Source organism: Lolium rigidum, chromosome 2, assembly GCF_022539505.1.
Source record: "Lolium rigidum isolate FL_2022 chromosome 2, APGP_CSIRO_Lrig_0.1, whole genome shotgun sequence".
Taxonomy (NCBI): domain Eukaryota; kingdom Viridiplantae; phylum Streptophyta; class Magnoliopsida; order Poales; family Poaceae; genus Lolium; species Lolium rigidum.
In genome coordinates this window covers 231,113,541-231,135,972 of record NC_061509.1, presented here as the reverse complement: position 1 = coordinate 231,135,972, position 22,432 = coordinate 231,113,541, and the positions used below count along the sequence as shown (strand labels likewise).

Sequence of the window (22,432 nt, the reverse complement as noted above, 5' to 3'; positions counted from 1 at the left end):
TCAGGGCCGTACCAGATCCCGCCGCCGGCCCGCCAAGCCCACCCAACACCAACCCACCATCCTCTTTCTCTCCTTCAACCGTCTCCTCCCCTTAATAAGGAGGCAACCACAATTCGGCACAAGAATAATCTCCCCCTTTCCTTTTATCTCTCCCACCTCCCACCCACCCCGGCCCGCCTCCGCCCCGGAACCCTAGCCATGGCCGCGGCCGCGCTCCTCCGCCGCGTCCCCGCCGCGCGCGCCCCCTGCGCGGCCCTCATGGCGGCGGCGCGCCCGATCTCCGACTCCACGGCGCCGCTCACCATCGAGACCTCCATGCCCTTCACGGCCCACATCGTCGACCCGCCCTCGCGCGACGTCGCCACCACCCCCGCCGAGCTCGTCGCCTTCTTCCGCGACATGTCCCTCATGCGCCGCATGGAGATCGCCGCCGACTCCCTCTACAAGGCCAAGCTCATCCGCGGCTTCTGCCACCTCTACGACGGCCAGGAGGCCGTCACCGTCGGCATGGAGGCCGCCATCACCCGCAAGGACTCCATCATCACCGCCTACCGCGACCACTGCATCTACCTCTCCCGCGGCGGCGACCTCGTCACCGCCTTCGCCGAGCTCATGGGCCGCCAGGTCGGGTGCTCGCGCGGAAAGGGCGGATCCATGCATTTCTACAAGAAGGACGCCAACTTCTACGGCGGCCACGGGATCGTCGGCGCCCAGGTGCCCCTCGGATGCGGGCTCGCCTTCGCGCAGAAGTACAGGAAGGAGGACAGCGTATCCTTCGCGTTATACGGCGATGGTGCCGCCAACCAGGGACAGCTCTTCGAGGCGCTCAATATTTCCGCACTGTGGAAGCTGCCCGCCATTCTCGTCTGCGAGAACAACCATTGTAAGTTCCTCCGCCTATTATATAGTTACCAATTGTGTAGGGATTGCATCGCGATTTTACCTGTTTCTGATGTGATGCGATCTGGTTTCTGATATATGCAGATGGGATGGGAACCGCTGAGTGGAGGGCGGCCAAGAGCCCATCGTACTACAAGCGTGGAGACTATGTGCCTGGATTGAAGGTAATTTCAAAATCCTCTTGTTGATTTTTCTCCTAATCTTCCATGGAGGTTGACTAGCATCATGAATTTTATTTCTGTGTGGTGTCTCTGTTTGCTTTTCGTGGGGAGGGTTTGACGGACCTCTCTGTGACTGTCTTTTAAGTTGCAGAAGAGGCTGTTACTTGATTGAATGATGTGAACTGTTCAGTATGGTATTTTAGCAGCACATGATTAGCTATTAAAACATGTAGGTTAAGAAGAGGACATTACTTGACTGAAGGATATAAACTGTTCAGTATGGTATTTTATCACATGATGATTAGCTGTTCCAACATGCAAAGGAAGCAATGTCTTTAATAATTTACTATGGCTCCCTAAAGGCAACTTTAATCTGTCCTGAGTTAATATGTTTGCAAACAGAAGCTCCCATTTCATCTCCTCTGGCTTATTGTCCATTATGAGTTACGCTATACTTTGAAGTCTGTTATCTTTTCCTCCTATTTGTGAATTGCTTCTGTTTTAAGCTATAAGCTCATGTCTGACATACTTAGTATTTCCTACTGACATCGTCAAATTATGTCTGTTGTAGGTCGATGGAATGGATGTTCTTGCTGTGAAGCAGGCTTGCAAATTCGCGAAGGAGCATGCCATTGCAAACGGCCCAATTGTGAGTACACAAGAATATTTGCTTCTTCTGTAATTTTAAGTATGATGAATATTGGAGCGCTTGATGGTTTGTTAGGGGTTTACCTAGCTTCGTAGGGTCAGTGGTGCTACTAGGCTGTGGCTATTCTTTTGTATTTCTTTGTTAGGTTTGCAATAAGGATCAATGCCTAAGACTATATTAACTTAATTGAGCCACACTCACATTTTCTCCTGAAAATATAATCTGCTATGCCTAACCAAGGCGTTAGATCTTTCCTGACATTAAAGTTCTGTTCGATATCTCCAAGATTTTGTTCTATCAATTGATTGCATGCTAGAGTAGGTTGCTGGAATTATATGTAACGATCTATTGTTGATTGTGATTTGGCAGCTGATGTGATGAACATAGGTATGTAATATAGGAGATAGTATGGGTTGGAGGCTTAGAACTAAAATAGGTTATATATTCATTGATGATCATTCCATCTAACAGAGCGATTCCATCTTAGTTTGCCTTCTATTGTTTCCCATTGAATCTCTTAAAATTGTTCTGTTACCAGATCCCCAAAGCTACATGATTGGGCAATGCCGATTTCTGCTAATTTACCCTGTTCACATGTAAAATATGAAAATAATACACACCAGCTTATGTCCTGATTGTTACATCTTTGAACAATGATTGACATGATGCTAACTTTAATTGATTATTACTGTCTGCTGATGATACTTTTCATTACTAACTTGCTAATAATGCATGGTCATGAGCTGAACATAGTTGAGTGAGGATGCTTAAATCTCTTTGCTGCTTCACTTCACTTACAGTTACAGTCATTTTATATATGTCCGTGATTGTTTCCATATTAGTCTACCTGCTATTAATTAGTAATGAATACTATGATTTTATAATGGTTTTGGGTGTGCAGAGATTTTGTTAGTACTGAGTGCTGGGTACTAATAAAATTCCTACTATTTAGGTTCTTGAAATGGACACCTACAGATACCATGGCCACTCTATGTCTGACCCAGGAAGCACTTACCGTACCAGGGATGAGATCTCAGGTGTCAGACAGGTTGGAATGTCGTGACCTTTTTAGTTCAAGGTTAAGTGGTTGTGCCAAATGCATTTATTTCAGACAATTATTTTTATGGTCCCAACAGGAGCGTGATCCAATTGAAAGAGTTAGAAAGTTGCTCTTGGCTCATGACCTAGCAACCCCTGCTGAGCTCAAGGTATGAGATTCTGTTGAAAAATGTCAAGCATGTTTACTGTGCATCTGGTTTTCATTGAGGTTCATACATACTGTATTACTATTTCATTCAGAGGAATGTTCTTGTTCTTATTATAGATCTATGTTTTCTTCTCAGGACATGGAGAAAGAAATTAGGAAAGAAGTCGATACCGCCATTGCTAAAGCCAAGGTTACCATTGCATTTGGACATCTTCTTTTAGACCACTTTTAATTGATTATGTTTTTTTTTTCCTTACAATATGCATCTTTTAATATCTTCAGGAAAGTCCTATGCCCGATGTTTCTGAGCTCTTTACGAATGTATATGTCAAGGGTTTTGGCGTGGAGGTTAGTTGATGTCTAATCTTTTATTTTAGCCTCTTCAGAAGTGAATTCACCATTTTTATATTATCTTAATTGATTCTGGACTTGTCAAACTGATTGTCGCGGCTTTATCTTGTGATGTGGGATTTTAATCTAATCTTGTTTCTTTTCACTTGTATTTGTAGTAAACTATATAGTATCAATAAGGGTTTTTTTTTTTCGAGTTTAGATGAAACTGTCAATTTTACCACTTCTTGAAAACACCGTGTACTAGATTATGTACTAGTTGAACCATATTTGCACTCTGAACATTCAAGGAGATGAACCAGTTCTAACACACTCTTGGATGATGCAGTCATTTGGCGCAGACAGAAAGGAGTTGAGAGCTACACTCCCATAGGTCGCCAACCTGAAGGACACTCTTCTTCTGTACGAGGAGATACCTAGGAGAAATAAGTATCGCTGAACAAAACCCTTGGGCATTGCTGGCAGTTTTTGTTGCAAAACGAACCTGTATAGAGAAGCGATGTCAGGAGGATCTGCTCCTTATTTGTTTTGCTTCTTTTTTTCTTTTCTTTTCCGCAATTCATTTTAACAGCTGCTGGTTGGCTTTGTATTGAGGCCAGTGATTTGTCCCGCATAATCCCTTCTGTTTGCAAAATCATTAGGTGGAAAACTAAAGTTTGCTCCTGTCGCAAACATATTACGCTTGGCAGGCACCAGATGCCTTTACATCTCTATGCAATGTGTCACGTTTTAAAAATAGTAATTTACCTTTGCAAAATATCGTGTTTGTCAGCAAATATTTTGTCAAGAGTATTATTTCACATGGAGTGTTCTGGCTGTCATGGCTTTGTGGCGGGCTGATTAAGAGGCGCCATGTGGGCTCACGATGGCTGTGCCCCTTAGAGATTACGTGGAAAATTTTCATTCGCCCCTTGGAGCTGTTCGCTAGCTTCATTGTTTGGAAGCAGGAGGATCGAGCTTTATCTTCGGTTTATTTCTTCCCCTGTTTCTATATTCTTGCGGAGCGCTTGAACCATGAGGGTGGTGGATCAAGGGGATCATCGCCGCCTGAACAAGCTGATTGATGGCATTGGAGAAGGCAACGGTGATGGCACAGAAGGTTAACATCCTCCACGCCGGCGATGTCTCCCATGTGGCGACTGTAAAGAGAACCTGCTCTTTTGTACGGTAAGTACGATTCTGCTGCTATTTGGTCATCAAATTGATGTTGATTTAGAGTAGTAGATTTTTGTGCTCGACGTGCTGGTAGATAGTAATTTAGAGTATTTTTGTTCTCAACTTGCTGGTAGCAATTTGGTTTTGTGATTTAGGGTGTAAACTGGGCCAAAGGTCTGAACTGATTTTTGTTTTTTTGTTTTTGTTCAGTGCGTAGAGGAAGGCAATGATACTTTTACCGCGGAGGTGATATATGGAGGTTTTTTTGTTGGTTGTGGTTGCAGTAGGGCATACGTTGATGGGCACAATGTGTGCTATGACGATTGTGATGCTAATACTTGGTCCTCTGCGGTTTCAAGACATAATTGAGCAAATAGGATATGAGGTTGTTCATTGAGCTACTCGCCTCGGGCTGATCTTGCCAAATTTCACCATTTTTTTTTTCAAATGCCCCTCATATACATCCTCCCATTTTCAGAAGTTGCAACCACTTTATGCGTATGCAACAAGCAAATAAAATAGAAATCATAAGCTAAATTTTAGATAGAAAACAAAGAAGAAGAGGGAGCACATACCCATGATTTGGGCAACTTGTAGAAAGTGGCGAAACGCGACAACATGTGCTTCGACGAGCTCCGCTATTGCCATCGCCACCCATGAGAAGAGAACATAAGGACGAAGTAGACGAGGGTGCTAGAGCTTTCCTATGAGTGGGGACAACAACATAGACGAGCGGGATGAAGGGAGCAACAACGTCGAGCTCCAGCCATCACCGTTCACTCACTCTCACGCGCCAACGGTGACAAATCCCTCGATTTATGGTTTTGGAAAGGGAAATTGCGCTGATTAGAACCGGTTGGACCTTGAACGTAATCGTTGTGGGCCACCATGACGCGCCGTTGTTTGCATGACAACTTCGTGCTTGTCAGAAAAGTTGCAAGGAAGATTAATCAGAGGAGAGCCCTAGGCGTGCTGCTGAAAATTGATCCGTCGTGGGCGTTCGATTCTATGTCTTGGGCTTTCCTTTTCGAGGTGCCTAGACACATGGGTTTTGGAGATCTTTTCCTGAAGTGGATCGGGTTGCTGCTTTACACGTCTAACACAAGAGTCACAGTCAATGGAGTCACACGTGACATAATACATGATGTCCGTGGTCTGAGACAGGGAGAACCTACCTCCCCTACGTTGTTTGTGGCCGGCATGGAGGTGCTCATCGCGATTGTTGCCAAGGCTGCAGAGGATCAAGTCATGCAGAACACAGCTGGCATTTTGCCGCTCCGATGGATTTCGATTTATGCAGACGACGTGGTGCTGTTCTTCAAGCCAGAGTGGCAGGAGGTGGCTGCGGTCAAAGAGATCATGAACTTGTTCGGGGAGGCCTCGGATCTAAAGACAAACTACAGACAAACTACCACGACAATTATCATAGGGGATGACGAGGACATGGGTAGAGTGCACACTATCCTGTACTGTCAATTGGCGGAGTTTCCAATCAAGTATCTTGGGCTCCAATTTGCCTTGAGATCGCTTACTAGGGCACAATACAAACCCACACTTGACAGCATTGTGCACTTTATTCCTGCTTGGCAGAGGGAGAGGGATGATTGTCAGGGCCAGCTGTTTAATGCTTATCAAGACGGTGATCGCGCCAAGACTGGTGCACCACATGCTGGTGGAGGCTGCGTCAGATTGGCTCGTGGAGGAAGCCACAAAGTACATGTGTGCATTCTTCTGTGTAGGGAAGAAACAGGTTAATGGCGGGCAGTGTTTGGTGGCCTGGGACATCATCTGCAAGCCAGTTCGGTTCGGGGGTTTAGGAGTAAATGATCTCAAGCAGCAAGGTTTGGCTCTTCGGGTTAGATGGGAATGGCTGCAACGTACTGACCCCTCTAGGCCCTGATAGGCTCTGAAGATAGCTAGCGACCCACATGCTAAGGAAATCTTCAACAGCTTGGCGAAGATTGTGGTAGGTGACGGCAAAACCATGCTCTTTTGAAGGGACCGATGGATCAATGGCAAAATTGCGTAGGAGATCGCGCCGGTGGTTACTTATGTGGTCACTGTGAGGACAAAGAATCATAGATTGGTCCATGATGCTTTGATCGACAACGCATGGCTCGCGGATGTGGCTAATAACCCGACGGTAGAAGGAAGCATACAATGTGTTAGACTTTGGGAAGATATCGAGGAGGTTGTGCGAGACGAGGAGAGGCGGATCAATTCTCATGGTCTGGAGCGGGATCTGGGACCTATACGACCAGAGACACTTATACAATCATATGTCTTGGAAGCGAGGTGTTCAGGATGCACATACCTATATGGCGGTCGTACGCGCCCCTGAAGTGCAAGAGTTTCATTTGGCTCGCCCTGAAGCACATGCTATGGACCATAGACAGACGTTTCCGCCACGGTCTGCATGACGAACCGGAGGCTTGCTTCACGTGTTTGCAGGAGGTGGATTCAGTCAAGCACATCCTGGTGCAATGCCCTTATGCACGGCATGTTTGGTATGAGTGTGTGACTGTCCGCTGGCGACATGCCTGAACATTGTGGAACCCTCTCATACCATCACGCTGGAAGATTGGTGGTGCACAACAACATACCTGGTGGCAACAAGGGATTGGAGGGGCTTCGACACGCTGATCATACTCACGGCTTGGTCCATTTGGAAGCAAAAAAATGCGAGGGTTTTCGATAACTTGTGACACCAATGTACCACACGCTAGCTCGTGGAGAGAATCAAGGATGAGCTCAAGCTATGAGAGTTGGCTAGAGTTGGAGGGAGTACACCGATGACGCGAGAGTAGGTTTAGGGTTGCTTGGGTGTGTTGGTGGGTATCACCACAACTGTTCGCAGTTGTGTGTTGGTTTCCTTTATAATTTCCGCTTCCTTTTATAAGGATTTGGTATGTCTTTGGTGTACCCTTAAAAAAAGTTTTGGAACTGTTCTGGTGTGCTTACTATTTTATACTCCCACCTTTTCTTACCAATTGAGTCCAATTTAGTAATCCATCCGTCACACCAATGTTATCTAAAATTTGTCAAAATTAGGATGTAATTGGTATTTTTTCATCCCACAAAAGTTGTGTAAAAATTATCAAATTTAAATGTATCTAGAGTTCTAGACACTAGATAGTGTTTAGATACATCTAAATTTTATCAAATATGAGACAAGTTTGATGAAAGTATGAAAAAAGCTCCAACCACCTCAAATTGGTTGGTAAAGTTCTCTTTTTATCGACGAGTGTCTCCACCATCCAATTAAAGCAGCCAACGACTCCTGTTGACAACATGTTTAAGGCTGCTCATAGTGGGGAGTAACATAAGGTGGTGTCATACATAAGTTACTAGTCCATGTTACTACCTTCATAGTGGAAAGTAACTTAGAGATGGTATCATGCAAAATCTCATTTATTAATTTGTAGACTCATTTTATCTTGGGATGTGTGATGTTATGGTAACATAGCTAGTTACCACCTCCCTTTTTTTTTTCATTTATTGTTATGCCATGTTACCAAAACACATTGAAATGTGTGATGTTAACCTAAGTTACTCCCACTATGAGCAGTCTAAGTGTCGAATGCGGATTGAGTTTCAGCGACTTTGCCAGCCCACAAAATCAATGACTTTGAGTCACTTACAAGTAGGGTTTCACCTGGTCTCACTTGTAAGTGACTCAAAGGGCAAAGTCAAATCCGCCGAGTGCCCCCGCCTGCAACTTTCCCCTTCCCGTCCCGTCTCCCATCTCCAGCTTCCAGATCCCATTTCTCTCTCTCCCCCACGCCGCCGTCGCCTGAGCCGCCGCCAGCTGGGTCCCGTGATCCTTCACGGCGCTGGTCGAACCCCCTCGCCGCCCACCCGAGAAGTGTCGTCCCGTCCCGAGAAGCGTCGCGCGGCACCTGGCGCGGAGAAGGTGGGTTTCCTTCTCCTCATTCTGCTTGTTATGAAACCGAGCGCGCGCGCTGTGCGCAGCGAAACGGAGTTAGCCGGCACCTGTTAGATTAGCGTGCTATAATCAGTTGAGGTGCCGGTAATGGTAGATCAGGGATCTTTTTTGTCAAGGTTTTCACTTTGCTACCCTCCTGAATCCTGACTAATTTTATCTTATCAGCAGTCCGACCACTGAGAGCTACCGCGACCAGCATGGCCGAGCTCATCACCGGGGCGATGGGCACACTCCTGCCCAAGCTCGGCGACCTGCTGACGAAGGAGTACAAGCTGCAAAAGGGCGTCAGGGGCGAGATCATGTTCCTCAATGCCGAGATGGAGAGCATGCAGGCCGCACTCCTCAAGGTCTCCGAGGCTCCCATCGACCAGCCACCGGACAACCAAGTCAGGCTCTGGGCAAAGGCCGTAAGAGATCTGTCTTATGATCTTGAGGACAGCATCGACAGATATATGGTGCGTGTCGACACCCATGAGCCTCATAGTTTCATGGGCTATGTCCATCGAAGCCTCAACCTGCTGACCAAGGGCAAGATCCAACACAAGATAGGCATCGATATCAAAGGCATCAAGAGCCGCATAAAGGAGATCAGTGAGCGGCGTGATAGGTACAAGATTGATAATATAGGTTCCAAGCCTATTGGTCCAACCGTTGACAGCCTTCGCCTATCAGCTCTGTACGACAATGCTGTAGATCTTATTGGTATCGAAGAGAAGAGCGAAGTGCTAGTGCAGATGCTGAAGGACGGGGACGAGTTATCAGAGAAGCAACTTAAGATGGTCTCTATTGCTGGTTTCGGAGGATTAGGGAAGACAACTCTTGCCAATGTGGTGTATCAGAAGCTTAAGCCTCAGTTTGATTGCTGCGCTTTTGTTTCCGTCTCGCTTACTCCAAACATGAAGAAGATATTTGAAAACTTGCTCAATCAACTTGATAAGAAGAACATGAACATTGTGAAGGACAACTGGGACCAGGAACAACTCATCAGGGAACTACGTGAATTCCTTAAGAACAAGAGGTATTGCCTATGTACCATAAGTTGGCTTGGTTTGTTTTTCTTGACCTATGAATATTTTAGCATTACTTTATGAAGTTTGTTAAGACGCTCCTTGGTAGAACCAACTGCTCTACCGGCCCTAGGGCGTAGACTGTAGGGGAAGGAGGGGGCGGTGTGCGGTCGAGGTGGCGGACGCCGGTGAGCGGGCGCCATTGTGTGCGAGCGAGGAGGAGAGGCGGCGGCTAGGCTTAGCGAAACCGACTCCTCGGGGAGTCGGCAATAATGATAATTATTATTGCTTGCCGTTTGTCTCGTTTACAACTAGTATATAAAGAGCTAAACTGTTAAAGATTAATGGGCTAATCCCCTAGTTGGGCGCACGGTTGGGCCCCCTCCTCACGTATCCGATACCGGTCATAACATCTCTCCCCGCCTGTGCAAACAGCTCGTCCTCGAGCTGGTAGTCGGGGTAGTGCAGGCTGAACTCATCGCGTTTCTCCCAAGTGGCATCCTCCTCCGGAAGACCTTCCCACTGCACCAGCAAGTACCAAATGTCGCCACGGAGCTGGTCGCGTAACACCTTCGCCGGGCTCGGTAGGAGACGGCCATCGGCGATCGGTGGTAACGCCTGCGGTGCTGCAGGCGGCTCCTCATGGTATGGCTTCAGTAGATCCACATGAAAGACATCATGTATGCGAGAGCCCGGCGCGGCAGCTGAAGGCGATATGCAAGTGTTCCCATGCGCTCCAAGATGACGAAGGGCCCAGCGTAGCGAGGATCAAGCTTGCGCTTCGCACGTGGTTCGAGGGACTGGGTGGATCAATGAAGAAGGCGCAGCCACACCCAGTCTCCCACCGCATAGTCCACTCGCGATGATGGCCGGCGTAGTAGTGCTTGGCGATCTGCTGGGCCTGCACGAGACGTTGCCGCACCTCGGCAAGTATCTCGTCGCGGCTGCGGAGAAGCTCCCCTGCTGCCTCCGTCCGAGCGATCGCCGGATCTGCCAGCAAGATGGGTGGTGGTAGTCGACCGTAGACCACCTCAAATGGCTTGGCACGCAGGGCGGAATGGTAGAAGGTGTTGTAGCAATATTCCGCCCAAGCGAGCCAATCCACCCATGCGCGAGGACGATCACCTGTAACACAGCGTAAGTACATGGCGATCACTTTGTTAACCACCTCGGACAGACCGTCCGTCTGAGGATGGAACACCGTCCTGAACCGGAGCTTGACGCCCGCCATCTTGAAAAGGTCACGCCAAACGTGCCCCGTGAACATCGGTTCCCGATCACTGACAATCGACGCGGGAAATCCGTGGAGGCGGACGATGCCATCGAAGAAGGCACGAGCAACGGACGCGGCGGTGTACGGGTGGCCGAGCGCGATGAAGTGTGCGTACTTGGAGAAGCGGTCGACCACCATGAGGATGACGGACTTGCCGCCCACCTTGGGGAGGCCCTCGATGAAGTCCATGGAGATGTCGGCCCAGACCTGGGAGGGCACCTCCAGCGGCTGTAACATCCCCGCCGGTCGCAGCGTCTCCGTCTTGTTGCGTTGGCATATCTCGCAAGAGCGCACTCAGTCCCGGACCAAGGCCCGATCGTCGGGGATGTAGAAGTCGGCGCGGAGACGGTGGAGGGTCTTTTGGATACCCTCATGGCCGGACGAATGAGCCAGCAGGAGCACCTGGTGCCGAAGATCGCCGTGGTCGGGCACGAAGATACGACGCCCATGCAAAAGGAGCCCCTCAGCCAGGCGCCATGGCGCCTCCAACTGCTGCCGCACTAGGTGGGCGTCGGGCGCCGCCGCAGTACCCTGGCGGATGGTGTCGAAGAGGGCGAAGGAGGGGCCCGAACGGATGCACAACGTCGTCCCCTCGGGTGCGCTGTCCTCGTCGGTAGCGTCGCGGCGAGAGAGAGCGTCGGCGACGGTGTTGAGGCGCCCAAGCCGAACAGCTTGCTGATCCACTAATGTTGCGGCACGGTCGAGAGCCTCTGATCCAGCAAGTACTTGAGGCTGTAGTGGTCCGTGCGAATCTGGAATGAGCACCCCCAAAGGTAGGGACGCCAATGGCGCACGGCCTGCACCAAGCCGATGAGCTCCTGCTCGTACGCCGTGAGCTTGAGATGGCGCCCGGCGAAGGGCCTGCTGAAGTAGGCAAGCGGCCCGTCGCCCTGGTGGAGCACGGCACCGAACCCCACTCCGGAGGCGTCGTAGTCGACGATGAACGGCCGTGCGAAGTCCGACATCTGGAGGACATGGCCCGTTGTGAGGGCCGCCTTCAGGGCCTCGAACGCGGCGGTGGCCTCGTTATCCCAGGCGAAGGCGTTGCGGTGCAAGAGCCGCGTGAGAGGTGTCGCGATGATGCCGAAGTCCCGGATGAACTTCCGGTAGTACCTGGCGAGACCCAGGAAGCCGCGGAGAGCGCGCGGCGAACGAGGAGGCGGCCGCCACCTTGTCGGCGTCCATGGCCACCCCCTCAGCGGAGATGACGTGGCCGAACGAGCACTTTGAGCGCTTAAGGTGAAGATGATAAGGTGAAGATGATGCGCTTGAAGCTTGTTGAAGACGATGTCGACGTGCTGTAGGTGCTCCGCCCACGAGGTGTTGTAGATCAAAATATCATCAAAGAAAACGAGCACAGACCGACGTAAATAGGGGCGGAGGACATCGTTCATCAGGGCCTGGAATGTCGCCGGCGCGTTGGTGAGGCCAAAGGGCATCACTACGAACTCGAAGTGGCCATGATGGGTCCGGAACGCCGTCTTGGCGATGTTGTCCGGGTGCATGTGCACCTGGTGGTAGCCCGACTGTAAGTCGAGCTTGGTGAAGAAGCACGCCCCATGGAGCTCGTCGAAGAGCTCGTCGATCACCGGAATCGGGAACTTGTCCTTTAGCGTGAGCGTGTTAAGGGCGCGGTAGTCCATGCAGAAACGCCATGTGCCATCCGCCTTGCGGACGAGCAGCACCGGCGCCGAAAACGGTGACGTGGAGATCCGGATGATGCCCGCAGCGAGGATGAGTGCGCACTGGCGCTCGAGCTCGTCCTTCTGCAACTGGGGGTAGCGGTAAGGCCGCACGGCCACCGGTGCCGTGTCCGGGGCGAGGTGAGTACGATGATCGTACACCCGGGCAGGCGGGAGGCCTTGCGGCTCGTCGAAGAGGTCGCCGTGCTGCTGCAGTAGGTGGGCCAACAGGGGGTGCTCGGAGTCGAGGTCGGCCGTGGTGAGCTGGAGCTGCTGTGCCGGAGCGGCGCCCCCAATGCCCGTCCAATGGACGCTGCGGCTCTGGCGCCAGAAGGTCATCGTCAAGGCGGCGAAGTCCCACAGTATGGGCCCGAGGGTCCGTAAGAAGTCCATGCCGAGGATGAAGTCGAAGCAGCCCAAGTCGATGCCGGCGCATGTGATGGTGAAGTGCTCGCCGCCGATGGAGAGCGGCACGTGCTGCGCCACGCCGTGGCAGCGAAGACGGTCGCCGTTGGCCACGGTGACGTGAAGATGATCGTCGCCCATTGGCTGGAGGCCCAAGCGACGCATGGTGGTCTCCGGCAAAAAGTTATGCGTGGAGCCGGTGTCGAGTAAGGCCACCAGCTGCTCGCCGTGTATCATCACCGGCATGAGCATCGTCTGCTCGTTGCGGTTTCCTACCAACGCATGGAGCGAGACCACGCACGCCGTGGCCGGCGCGGAGTCGAGAGTGGTCTCCGTCGATGTGTCGGCGACCGTGTCCGCGTCGCCTTCGTCTACCGTCTCCAAGTAGAAGAGACGCGGGCAGACGTGACCTGGGGCGTAGGGTTCATCGCAGTTGAAGCATAGGCCGAGGCGACAACGCTCCAATTGCTACGCCGGTGTGAGGCGCTGAAAGGTACGTGACATCGCTGCTGGAGCAGTCGGTGATGGCTGCGTGGTCGGCGCGGCGGTCGGCGAGGGGCGAACGGGGGGTCTGGCCCCGCGACTTGGGGGAGGCGGCGGCAGCGCCTGGGCACGACGCTCATAGGCCCGAGCGTAGTGCATCGCCGTCTGCAGGTCGTGGGGTGCCTGGAGTTCCAAGTCCACCCGTATGTGATCCGGGAGGCCGCCGACGAAGAGCTCCGCGCGCTGTTTCCCCGTGACACCCGGGGCATGGCAGGCGAGTGCTTGAGAGCGATCGACGAAGTCCTGCACCGTGGACGTGAAGGGGAGGCGCCCAAGCTCCGCGAGGCGGCTCCCGCGGATTGGCGGCCCAAAGCGAAGGAGGCATAGCTCCCGAAAGCGGTCCCAAGGAGGCATGCCGCCCTCATCTTACTCGAGGGAGTAGTACCATGTCTGGGCGGCGCCCCGGAGGTGGTAGGAGACGAGCCAGGTGTGATCCGACGCCCGCGGAAGAATTGCTCGCACTGGTTGAGCTAGTTCAGGGGTCCGCCGACCCATCGAAGGTGGCGAAGTCGACCTTGGTGTAGCGGGGTGGTGGCGGTGCAACGCCGCCGTGGCCGAGCGCGCTGGGGCGCGCATAACCCGCGGGGGCGGTGCCCGGGAGGGTGGGACTCGGCGGGTCGCCGACGGTGGTGTAGACCGGCTGGGGCGATGATGCCGCGAGCCACGCTGGCAGCGGAGACGACGACGGGGGGAAACGAATTTGGTGGATGGGGACGCCCCCCGTCGTGGCGGGACTCGGACCGGCGGGTGAGGACGGCGGCCACTGTGTTCAGGGGTGGGCCGATGCTGGTGGGGCTGCAGCTGGACGCCCGTGAAGGGCGGAAACCATGGCGCGGGCGCCGCACAGAGAAGACGGGCGGTTGCGGCGGCGTTGGGGGCCCCTGGGTGCCGATCAAGAAGAGCCGGATGCCTTGGACCGCAGTGATGAGGTCATTGATGACCCCGCTCATGTGCTCGGGTGTGTAGATGACGGCCGCCGGCGCGGCGTTATCGACGACCGAGGGAGCGGGCGGCGACGTGGTGGTGGTGGGGGACGATGACATGATCGCAGCCGAGCTAGCTGATACCAAATTGGTAGAACCAACTGCTCTACCGGCCCTAGGGCGTAGACTGTAGGGGAAGGAGGGGCGGTGTGCGGTCGAGGTGGCGGACGCCGGCGAGCGGGCGCCGTTGTGCGCGAGCGAGGAGGAGAGGCGGCAGCTAGGGTTAGGGAAACCGACTCCTCGGGGAGTCGGCAATAATGATAATTATTATTGCTTGCCGTTTGTCTCGTTTACAACTAGTATATCTTTATACTATTAAACGGCTAAGCGACCGTGGTACGTAGTACGTAGCTGTGTTAGGACCGATTATATCGATTGTTTCCGGCGCTGTGCGCGATCGATTGTTTCCGGCGCTGTGCGCGATCGATTGTTTCCGGCTCAGGTCCAGAAAAAACAAAATCCATCTGTGGCCCATCCACGATTAGACCCATTATAGAACAGAATCCGTCTTAGGCCCAAAACGGGATCTATCTGGGCAGATTCAGTAGTGTGATTCAAGAAATAAAAGCCACGCGTCAAGACTTCGCGTCGATTGCTTTTGTGCATGAGCGGAGGACGTCGAACATGGAGTCACATGGTCTGGTCGTGCTTCTGCCTACCATGATGTTGGTTGCCACGTTTGGTTGTTCCATACACCAGATGAAGTTTGTATTCATATGAATTTGATTGAGTAATAAAAAGGCGGCCTGTTTTACCAAAAAAAAAATTAGGGTCACATGTCGTCCGCGGAGTCGGAACAGCCGGGGGAGGGCTTGAAGCGACTACCGGCGCGCTGCCCTCGATGGAGAAGGACGGTGAAGGGAAAGGATGGAGGCGCTGAACGCGCTCGTGGAGGCGCAGCCGGACGAGGAGGTCGCGGCCGTTTTGTTTTGCCGTGGATGCAGCGAACGCCGACCCTGCGGCTTGCCGGGATGCAGTCGACTCGCCGAGAAAGCTTGCCGTCGATTGAGTCCTGCCGCTCTCCTGTACTAAGTCCATGTCTCTTCAATCTAATTTTGGCAGCGGGAATTGAGAAGTTTAGATGATTTTGACCAGTCAATGTGTAATTGGTACATTTGCCTTGCTCGTGCGGACTGATACCACCGGTCTTTGCCTTTGCACTAATGTACTACCTCCATACCTATACCGGTTTACAGGGCAACTAAATATTTTGAGAAAGAAGTTTCACTACTAATTTGATCAACAAAATATAAGATATGTATTATAAAAATCATACTATTGAAAACTTTTTTTTGAATATGAATTCAATGGTATAATTTTTGTGGCATATATCTTATTTTTTTGACTAATTTATAGTCAATTTTTTCCTTGAAATACGTAATTAAAATGGTATGGAGAGAGCATGTAACTTGGCTTGGTATAATAAACCACGTGATCTTTTTATAATTCGATGGAAGCCGGGGTGATAGCCGTGGAAGGTGGACTGCATGTGTATCTCTACGGCGAGCGACGTGGTGGTGGTGATTGGTTTTCCCTTTGGCTGTTTCGATGGCGAGGACTAGACGGCGGGAATTCCTATAGTTATCGGCGTGGCGTACTGACTCCTCACAGATCGTGTTATGGTTTTCGGGCTCGAAGTTACCATGGGAGTCGAGATATCGAGTGTGTGCGAAGATTTTTTCAAGCGATAACAGCGTGACACATGTGGCTATCTTAACCCTCTTGGGGCGCTACTGCTATCTTAGTCACACTATGGCTTCAGGTGAAAACCCTTGACCTTGCGGTCTCAACAATGACGGTGTAGGCGGCGTTACCCTATTGGAGGCGTTGTTGTGGAGCTCTGATCCTCCTTGGTCTTGTTTAGATGGCTTCGGTGGAAAATCTTGGTTCTTCTTGGTTCTTTTTTGTTTCTCTTTGATCTGTTTTGTAAGAGGTTCTTCTTATCACCTTGTGTTAGATTGACTGTGGGTGATTTTATTTATATAGCGGGGACAAAACATGTTTCGAGGAGGATAATTCATTGTTAGTCAATAATGTTACTTTACGACAGGAATTGAGATGACATCTTTATACGATAAAATATATTTAAACTACTATTTAAAGTTATTTTATTTTTATCCCTGTATTTTTTATATTTTTATTCTGATGCAACGCACAGGCATTTAACTAGTAAAGAGCTAAACTGATAAAGATTAATGGGCTAATCCCCTAGTTGGGCCCACGGTTGGGCCCCCTCCTCACGTATCTGATACCGGTCATAACACTCCTAATCATTTCTGGCAATTTATCGTGATCATCTGATGGTTGATATTCCTATTATTAACACATAAGAGGGAAGAGGTCACATACATCTGTCACCGGGATCTAATAAAAATATTTCAAGATAATGCAATGGAGCAATTTTAATAGTTTTATTTTGAGGTTGAACAATTTTAATAGTAATTCTTCTATCAGATTATTTCCTAGCATTAAGTAGTAGCGTGTCAAAGACAAACATGGAGATTCCTGAAAACCAAGCTCAAATTTATGTAAGTTTAGAAATAAAATATAAGAACAGAAGAGTAAGCAAACAGAAAGTGCAGCAAACTAAATTTCGGAGCTAAATGTCTCTAAATAATTACTTCATATTTAATGCTTCATGCTTGAGTATGAAAGGTTTCAACTTCAACATATTACTTTGGTTTCTTTATGAGACCGATAGAATGTTGTGCAGTTATTTGAGAGACTGCTGTATGATATAGGAGTATCCTTTTCTGAACGCTGTTTATTGGCACAGCAGTACCTACGCCTCCTGAATCAATGTACTAGGTCTTTGAGATTCGCCGCTAATATAGCGATTACTGTTTGGACATGAGCTGGACACATCACGGGATACACAAGATTAGAGGCTTTCTGGAATTGGTTGTTCTCATAACATCTCCTGATGCCCACTCTTTATCCCTGTCCTTTAATGCATGAGGCACACAATTTGGTATTCTGCAAAATAGCTGCAAATTGACCATATTGTAATGACAATATAACATGTATGGTTGCTTTTTTAATATTTTTGAGTTTCTCAATGCACTTGTGAATGTCTTTTCTTTAAGGACTCACATGAGCTTGGGAGCCAACTATCTGCGGCACACACAACTTTACTAACATGTTGTATTTTGGTGTTGTTTGTTAGGTACCTCATAATCATTGATGACATGTGGGATAAAACTGTATGGAAGATCATTAAACATGCTCTGATTGAGAATGAATATGGAAGTAGGGTTCTTGCCACAACTCGCAATCTTGATATAGCCAAAGAAGCTGGTCATGTTTATCAGCTAGAATCTCTTTCTATTGTTGAATCAAGAAAGTTATTCAACCAAAGAATATTTGGCAGCGAGGAGGAAAGCATCCCTATAAAATTGGCCCAAATTGCCACGAGCATTTTAAAGAAATGTGGTGGAATACCATTAGCTATCATTACAATTGCCAGCTTACTGGCAAGTAAAGAGGGGAATGCAAATGCATACGAGTATTGGTCAATGGTGTACCGGTCTATGGGTTCAGGGTTACAAAATAGTCTTGATGATTTGAAGAATATGATGAGAATATTATCAGTCAGTTACTACGATTTACCACAACATCTGAAGACTTGTTTATTGTATCTAAGTCTGTATCCAGAGGATTATCAGATTAAAACCACCACACTGGTATGGAAATGGGTGGGTGAAGGTTTTGTTAAAAAGGAACATGGGAAGAATCTGTACAAAGTAGGAGAAGATTACTTGGATGAGCTGATCAATAGAAGTTTGCTCCAACCGGCATACAGTGACAGTAATAAAACAGTGACATCTTGTCGTGTACATGATATGGTGCGTGACCTCATCACTTCCTTGTCAAATGAAGAAAACTTCCTAACAAGATTAGGTGATCAGCAGATCGTTTCTGTGCCGAGTAAATTCCGTCGACTATCCCTCCAAACAAGCAATAAAGAGGTCATTCAGCTGCCAACTGAGAGCTTGTCCCATGTGAGGTCACTTACTGTGGCAAATTCAGCTTTCAGCTTGTTGCCAACAATTTCAGGTTTTCTTGTCCTGCGTGCATTGGATTTTAGTGGTTGCCGTGAGGTGGATGATGATCATTTAAAGGATATTTGCAATTTGTTCCATTTGAGGTATTTGTGCCTACATGAGACATCTGTCAAGAAGATCCCAAGGGAGATTGGGAATCTACGATTTTTGGAGGTGCTGGATATGAGTGACACAGAGCTGAAAGAAGAGCTGCCATCAACCTTTGTGCGACTAACACAACTGGTGTTACTTGACATGCCCAAAGGTATCATCTGTGCAGTACCAAGATTGATTCCCTCACTATCCTCCCTTTCCTTCCTACGCATCGCAGTGGAAACCTTGGGAGAGGAGGACCTTCAAGTTCTTGGGAGCATGCCGTCGCTCAGTGACCTCGACATATGGGTGAACGACCCCACAAAAGGCAGAGACAGAAGATTGATCATTGACAATGGTTATCCATTTCGCTGTCTAACAAAGCTCAGTATTGGGGGTAGAACTGACGGTATGGAATTGCTGTTTACACAAGGAGCCATGCAACAGCTCCGAACCCTAGAGTTATGTTTCAGCGTGCGTGACATCATGCGTCAAGACGGTGACCTGGGCCTGGAGAACCTCTCTTCGCTTGAGTATGTCTGTGTACGAACCACGAGCCAGGACCAGGCGGAGCATAATGCTGTGTCCAGTGCAATTCAAAAATCGCTCAACATGAACCCCAACAAGCCCACACTCGAGGTGAAGGAAACTCTCAGTGAAATACTATTATGTGTGAAGGTACAAACCAATTAAGCAAAACGTATATTGTTCAACCAGTTAGTTTCGTATTTCCCTACTACATTGATCCTTTACTTCACTTTGTCAGTTTTCCGAAATCTATCCATCTATTTGCCCCACTAATTACGGGTTCGGCTCTCTTGCAGCGAGCCCTGCACTCTTTAGGAGAGCAGCCGTGCCCACTAATTAAAACTGCATTGGTAGGAGCTTACGAAGCAATTTGCGAGCTATCACATCAGATGAAATATGATCTACCTACGCTATGAAGGATCTGATTTCTGAACAGGGTCACAGGAGCAGCGTGAACATGGTTTTTGCAAGTTATCACCTCAGATGAAAAATGATCTATCAATCCATGGTTGCATTTTCCTTGCTTGTTGGTGCTGTGCCTCGTTGGGCCTAGGAAAGAGCCCGGGTTGTGCTTTGCACGTTGCATCATTTGTCGGCGGCCGTGGTTCGATCTGCTCTTTTCTACTGGCGTTATTTTGCTGCGGGCTAGCGTGTGCAGAGGTTTTCGGCCAGAGGTGTTGGCGTCAGTTGGTCTCGGCCCAACGCTCTAGCTCCATCCCGGACATGCCCAAATATCTTGTGAACTGAATGTACAAGTTAGGAGCACGGTTCACTTGAGCACTGTTTTACTTTTAGATGGCTAAGCGGATGGTAAAGCATTGTAAATTGATTGCTAAACTGATTTTAGAGCAAGCAATTAAATGTAAAGAAGCATATGGGTCACGTTTGAGTTACTTACATCCCACTGCAGATTAATCTACTACGTCAGTGTCACACGCAATGTAAATAGTAATTCTTGCAGAGCAATCCGGTAGCCTCAAGAGACAAAGAAGCAATCCCTTGAGAACTGTACACGCGAAGTGGAGAGTAAGCATCATAATTTGTAAACAGAGTGCCAAACTGTATTCAGAGCAAGCAGTTAGATGTAAAGAAGCATATGGGTCACGTTAGAGTTACTTTCATCCTGCTGCAGATTAATCTGCAATATCAGTGTCACACGCAATGTAAATGTAGTGTAATTCTTGCAGAGCAACCTGATAGCCCAGAGAGACAAGTACACAAGCATCTCCCCTTGATACTACACTAGTAGTGTATGAATAGCAATGTGTAGTGAGATTGAGAACTAGTACGGACTAGTATGGCTATTTGAATGGAAGGAGTAGGATGAAATACTCACCACGGCGCGGATGACAAGCCGCAGTAGCAGAAGCAAGAGGAGCAGGGTTTGGGTTTCCACTTTCCAGGAAAGGACGAAAAGGGTTTGAGTTTGCACTTTCCAGAGGCCCAACTGAACGGTTTAACAGCATCTCTTCCGCTGGCGCAGGCCTCTTTTTAGACACCGGCCTTATTTGGGCCTCCACTAGCAAAAAAAAAAGGAAGGTGATGCTCGCATTTTTTTTTTAAAAAAAAGGGCTTGTCCACTGCGTGGAAGGCTGTCTAACTAGAGCATGTACAACGGTGATATCTTAGCGCTGCGTCGCTGCCACATAAAATACGTTGAGATATAGAAAAAAAAAGTAAAAAAGGTATATCTTTTCTTAATTGAGAGATAATCTCATAGCACAAATTTTCTCACCACAAATTTAGGATATCTGCTTAATAGAGATAAGGCTAAAAAATAGCCATCGTATATCATATTTTATTATTATATCTAGATTACTTGGCATGTTAAAATAAGACGTATTGTCAACCATTGCACATGCCCTTAGAGCATCTCCAGCCGTCTCCCCGAGAAGGCCCCAGGATGCCTTTTTTTTATCCGAAAATGGTCCAGTCGCGCCCCCGACTCCTCTTTTCCCTCCGGATTAGGCCTTTCATCCGTCCGGCTAACCCAGGACATCCCCGGGTCCCCGGGGAGTGCTCGGGGACTCCGGACGAGAGAAAAGCGCGGGAACCGTCTGGTGGCCCCGACCTGTCGGCGATAAAGGCCTGAGTTCTACGGCAATATCCTCGTCTTCCCGATATACACGCGTGCGTTTGGGGGGAAATTTGTAATTCTACGGCAATACCCTCGTCGAACGAAATCTTTGAACAAACTAAGTGGTGCAACATAGACAAATTACATATAAAACTTTGAATAAACATAAAAATTACATATAAAAACTTTAAAACAAACTTAAACTACTTCTTCTTCCTAGATGGCTCCGCCTCATCGTCCTAGCGGTGACGCTTTGGGCTCGTCACCTCCTCCGAAGAGCTGGTGTCCTTGGACGTGTCGGAGGAAGTTTGAGTCCTCCTCGTCGTCGAAGGTGCTCGCCGGCTGCGCCTTCGCCTTCGCCTTCGCGTTCGCCCGGGCTGCCGCATCCTCAGCCTCTTCTTCCTCCTCCTCCTCCCCAGCCTCTTCCTCGGCCTGCTCCTCGGCCTCTTCGTCCTCCTCCTCATCGTCATCCCATTCCTCCTCGCTGACCGGCGGAGGGGAATCGTCGCTGCTGGACGATGCAACTCGGTCCGACCAATGGCGCCATCCAGGCGATTTCCCCTCGTTGTCGGTGTCCGATGGCAAAGAGAGATCACTCATGGTGACAGAGGATGGTGAGGAGAGAAGAGATGAATGGCGTCGGCCGTCGGAAACTGTATATGTAAGTCTATCGACGAAGAGAGCGGTGGTTGCTCTTCCGCGGAGTTCGTGCTCCATTACGGGGGCGGGTCCTCGCGTCGACGCCACTTCGAGTCTTCGACCGTTCCCGACGAGGTGTTTGGGCTCCCCAGACCACTTCGCGGACCATTACAGCGGTTCAATGCGTCGAGGCCACTCCGACGGTTCCTCTTCCCGGCGACTGCACCATCGCTATGCACGCGGTGGGTGAGCGTCAGCAGACGACCAGGGGCGAAGCTCCCAGTAGGGCAAGGTAGGGCAGCCACCCTACCTTGATTTTTGGTGAATACATTTAGATGCGCGTGTTTTTTTCTGAAAATTTTGAGTGGTCATACCTCGAAAACAGACACCGTATGAGAAAGTTATGGTTGTTTCAGTGAACACTGCGCAAAATCGACTGCAAATCAAAAACATAGACTCATATTCTATGTCCAATATGAATAACATTGCTTGATAACAGAGATTTATTATTGATTGGACCTCAGTATGTACAAGATAAGTTCTAGTTATTCATTATTTATACTCGCGAAATTGGAGACTTTTAAGATTTTTAGATATTTAAAAGGCAGGGCATATTTTCTTCGACCGTATTATCACTCCATTAAGATGACATTGGTTTTACACATGGCGGCAGGCATTAACAATTGAAAGGAATTTTCCGCAACAAAGATAATCAAGACCAAGTTATGTATCAAATCAGAGATAATCAGACGTCTTAAGTTACATTATATTTTTTAAAAAGAGGTAAAGC

General features: G+C 49.2%; 2 protein-coding genes across 4 annotated transcripts; both read left to right on the top strand.

The window, feature by feature from the left end:
- The first annotated feature begins 186 nt into the window (after positions 1-186).
- On the top strand, positions 187-3,922 carry LOC124693094 (pyruvate dehydrogenase E1 component subunit alpha-1, mitochondrial). Its single transcript, XM_047226546.1, has 8 exons — positions 187-883; positions 985-1,064; positions 1,633-1,710; positions 2,663-2,758; positions 2,847-2,918; positions 3,054-3,107; positions 3,200-3,265; positions 3,597-3,922. Exons 1-8 carry the CDS (start codon positions 199-201, stop codon positions 3,639-3,641), a joined length of 1,176 nt encoding a protein of 391 aa, XP_047082502.1. The 5' UTR covers positions 187-198; the 3' UTR covers positions 3,642-3,922.
- A 4,409-nt stretch (positions 3,923-8,331) lies between these two features.
- LOC124693093 (disease resistance protein PIK6-NP-like) lies at positions 8,332-19,855 on the top strand. Of its 3 annotated transcripts, none has more exons than XM_047226543.1 (4): positions 8,332-8,336; positions 8,538-9,387; positions 17,429-19,076; positions 19,223-19,855. In XM_047226543.1, the coding sequence occupies exons 2-4, from the start codon at positions 8,567-8,569 to the stop codon at positions 19,340-19,342; spliced, it is 2,589 nt and encodes an 862-aa protein (XP_047082499.1). In that variant the 5' UTR covers positions 8,332-8,336; positions 8,538-8,566; the 3' UTR covers positions 19,343-19,855. The 3 variants fall into 3 exon arrangements, with proteins under 3 accessions (XP_047082499.1, XP_047082500.1, XP_047082498.1); XM_047226544.1 differs by having other exon boundaries at positions 8,333-8,336; positions 8,535-9,387; positions 17,429-19,037; XM_047226542.1 differs by having other exon boundaries at positions 8,333-8,336; positions 8,535-9,387.
- The last annotated feature ends 2,577 nt before the right edge of the window (positions 19,856-22,432 follow it).

What these genes read in the sequence shown, in the direction of transcription:
- LOC124693094 (XM_047226546.1), top strand. Translation starts at nt 199, where the DNA reads ATGGCCGCGGCCGCGCTCCTCCGCCGCGTCCCCGCCGCGCGCGCCCCC. An exon ending in CAACCCCTGCTGAGCTCAAG is followed by an intron (nt 2,919 to 3,053) that starts GTATGAGATTCT and finishes TTTTCTTCTCAG; the next exon opens with GACATGGAGAAAGAAATTAG. An exon ending in CCGCCATTGCTAAAGCCAAG is followed by an intron (nt 3,108 to 3,199) that starts GTTACCATTGCA and finishes TAATATCTTCAG; the next exon opens with GAAAGTCCTATGCCCGATGT.
- LOC124693093 (XM_047226543.1), top strand. Translation starts at nt 8,567, where the DNA reads ATGGCCGAGCTCATCACCGGGGCGATGGGCACACTCCTGCCCAAGCTC. An exon ending in GAATTCCTTAAGAACAAGAG is followed by an intron (nt 9,388 to 17,428) that starts GTATTGCCTATG and finishes GTTGTTTGTTAG; the next exon opens with GTACCTCATAATCATTGATG. An exon ending in AAATACTATTATGTGTGAAG is followed by an intron (nt 19,077 to 19,222) that starts GTACAAACCAAT and finishes GCTCTCTTGCAG; the next exon opens with CGAGCCCTGCACTCTTTAGG.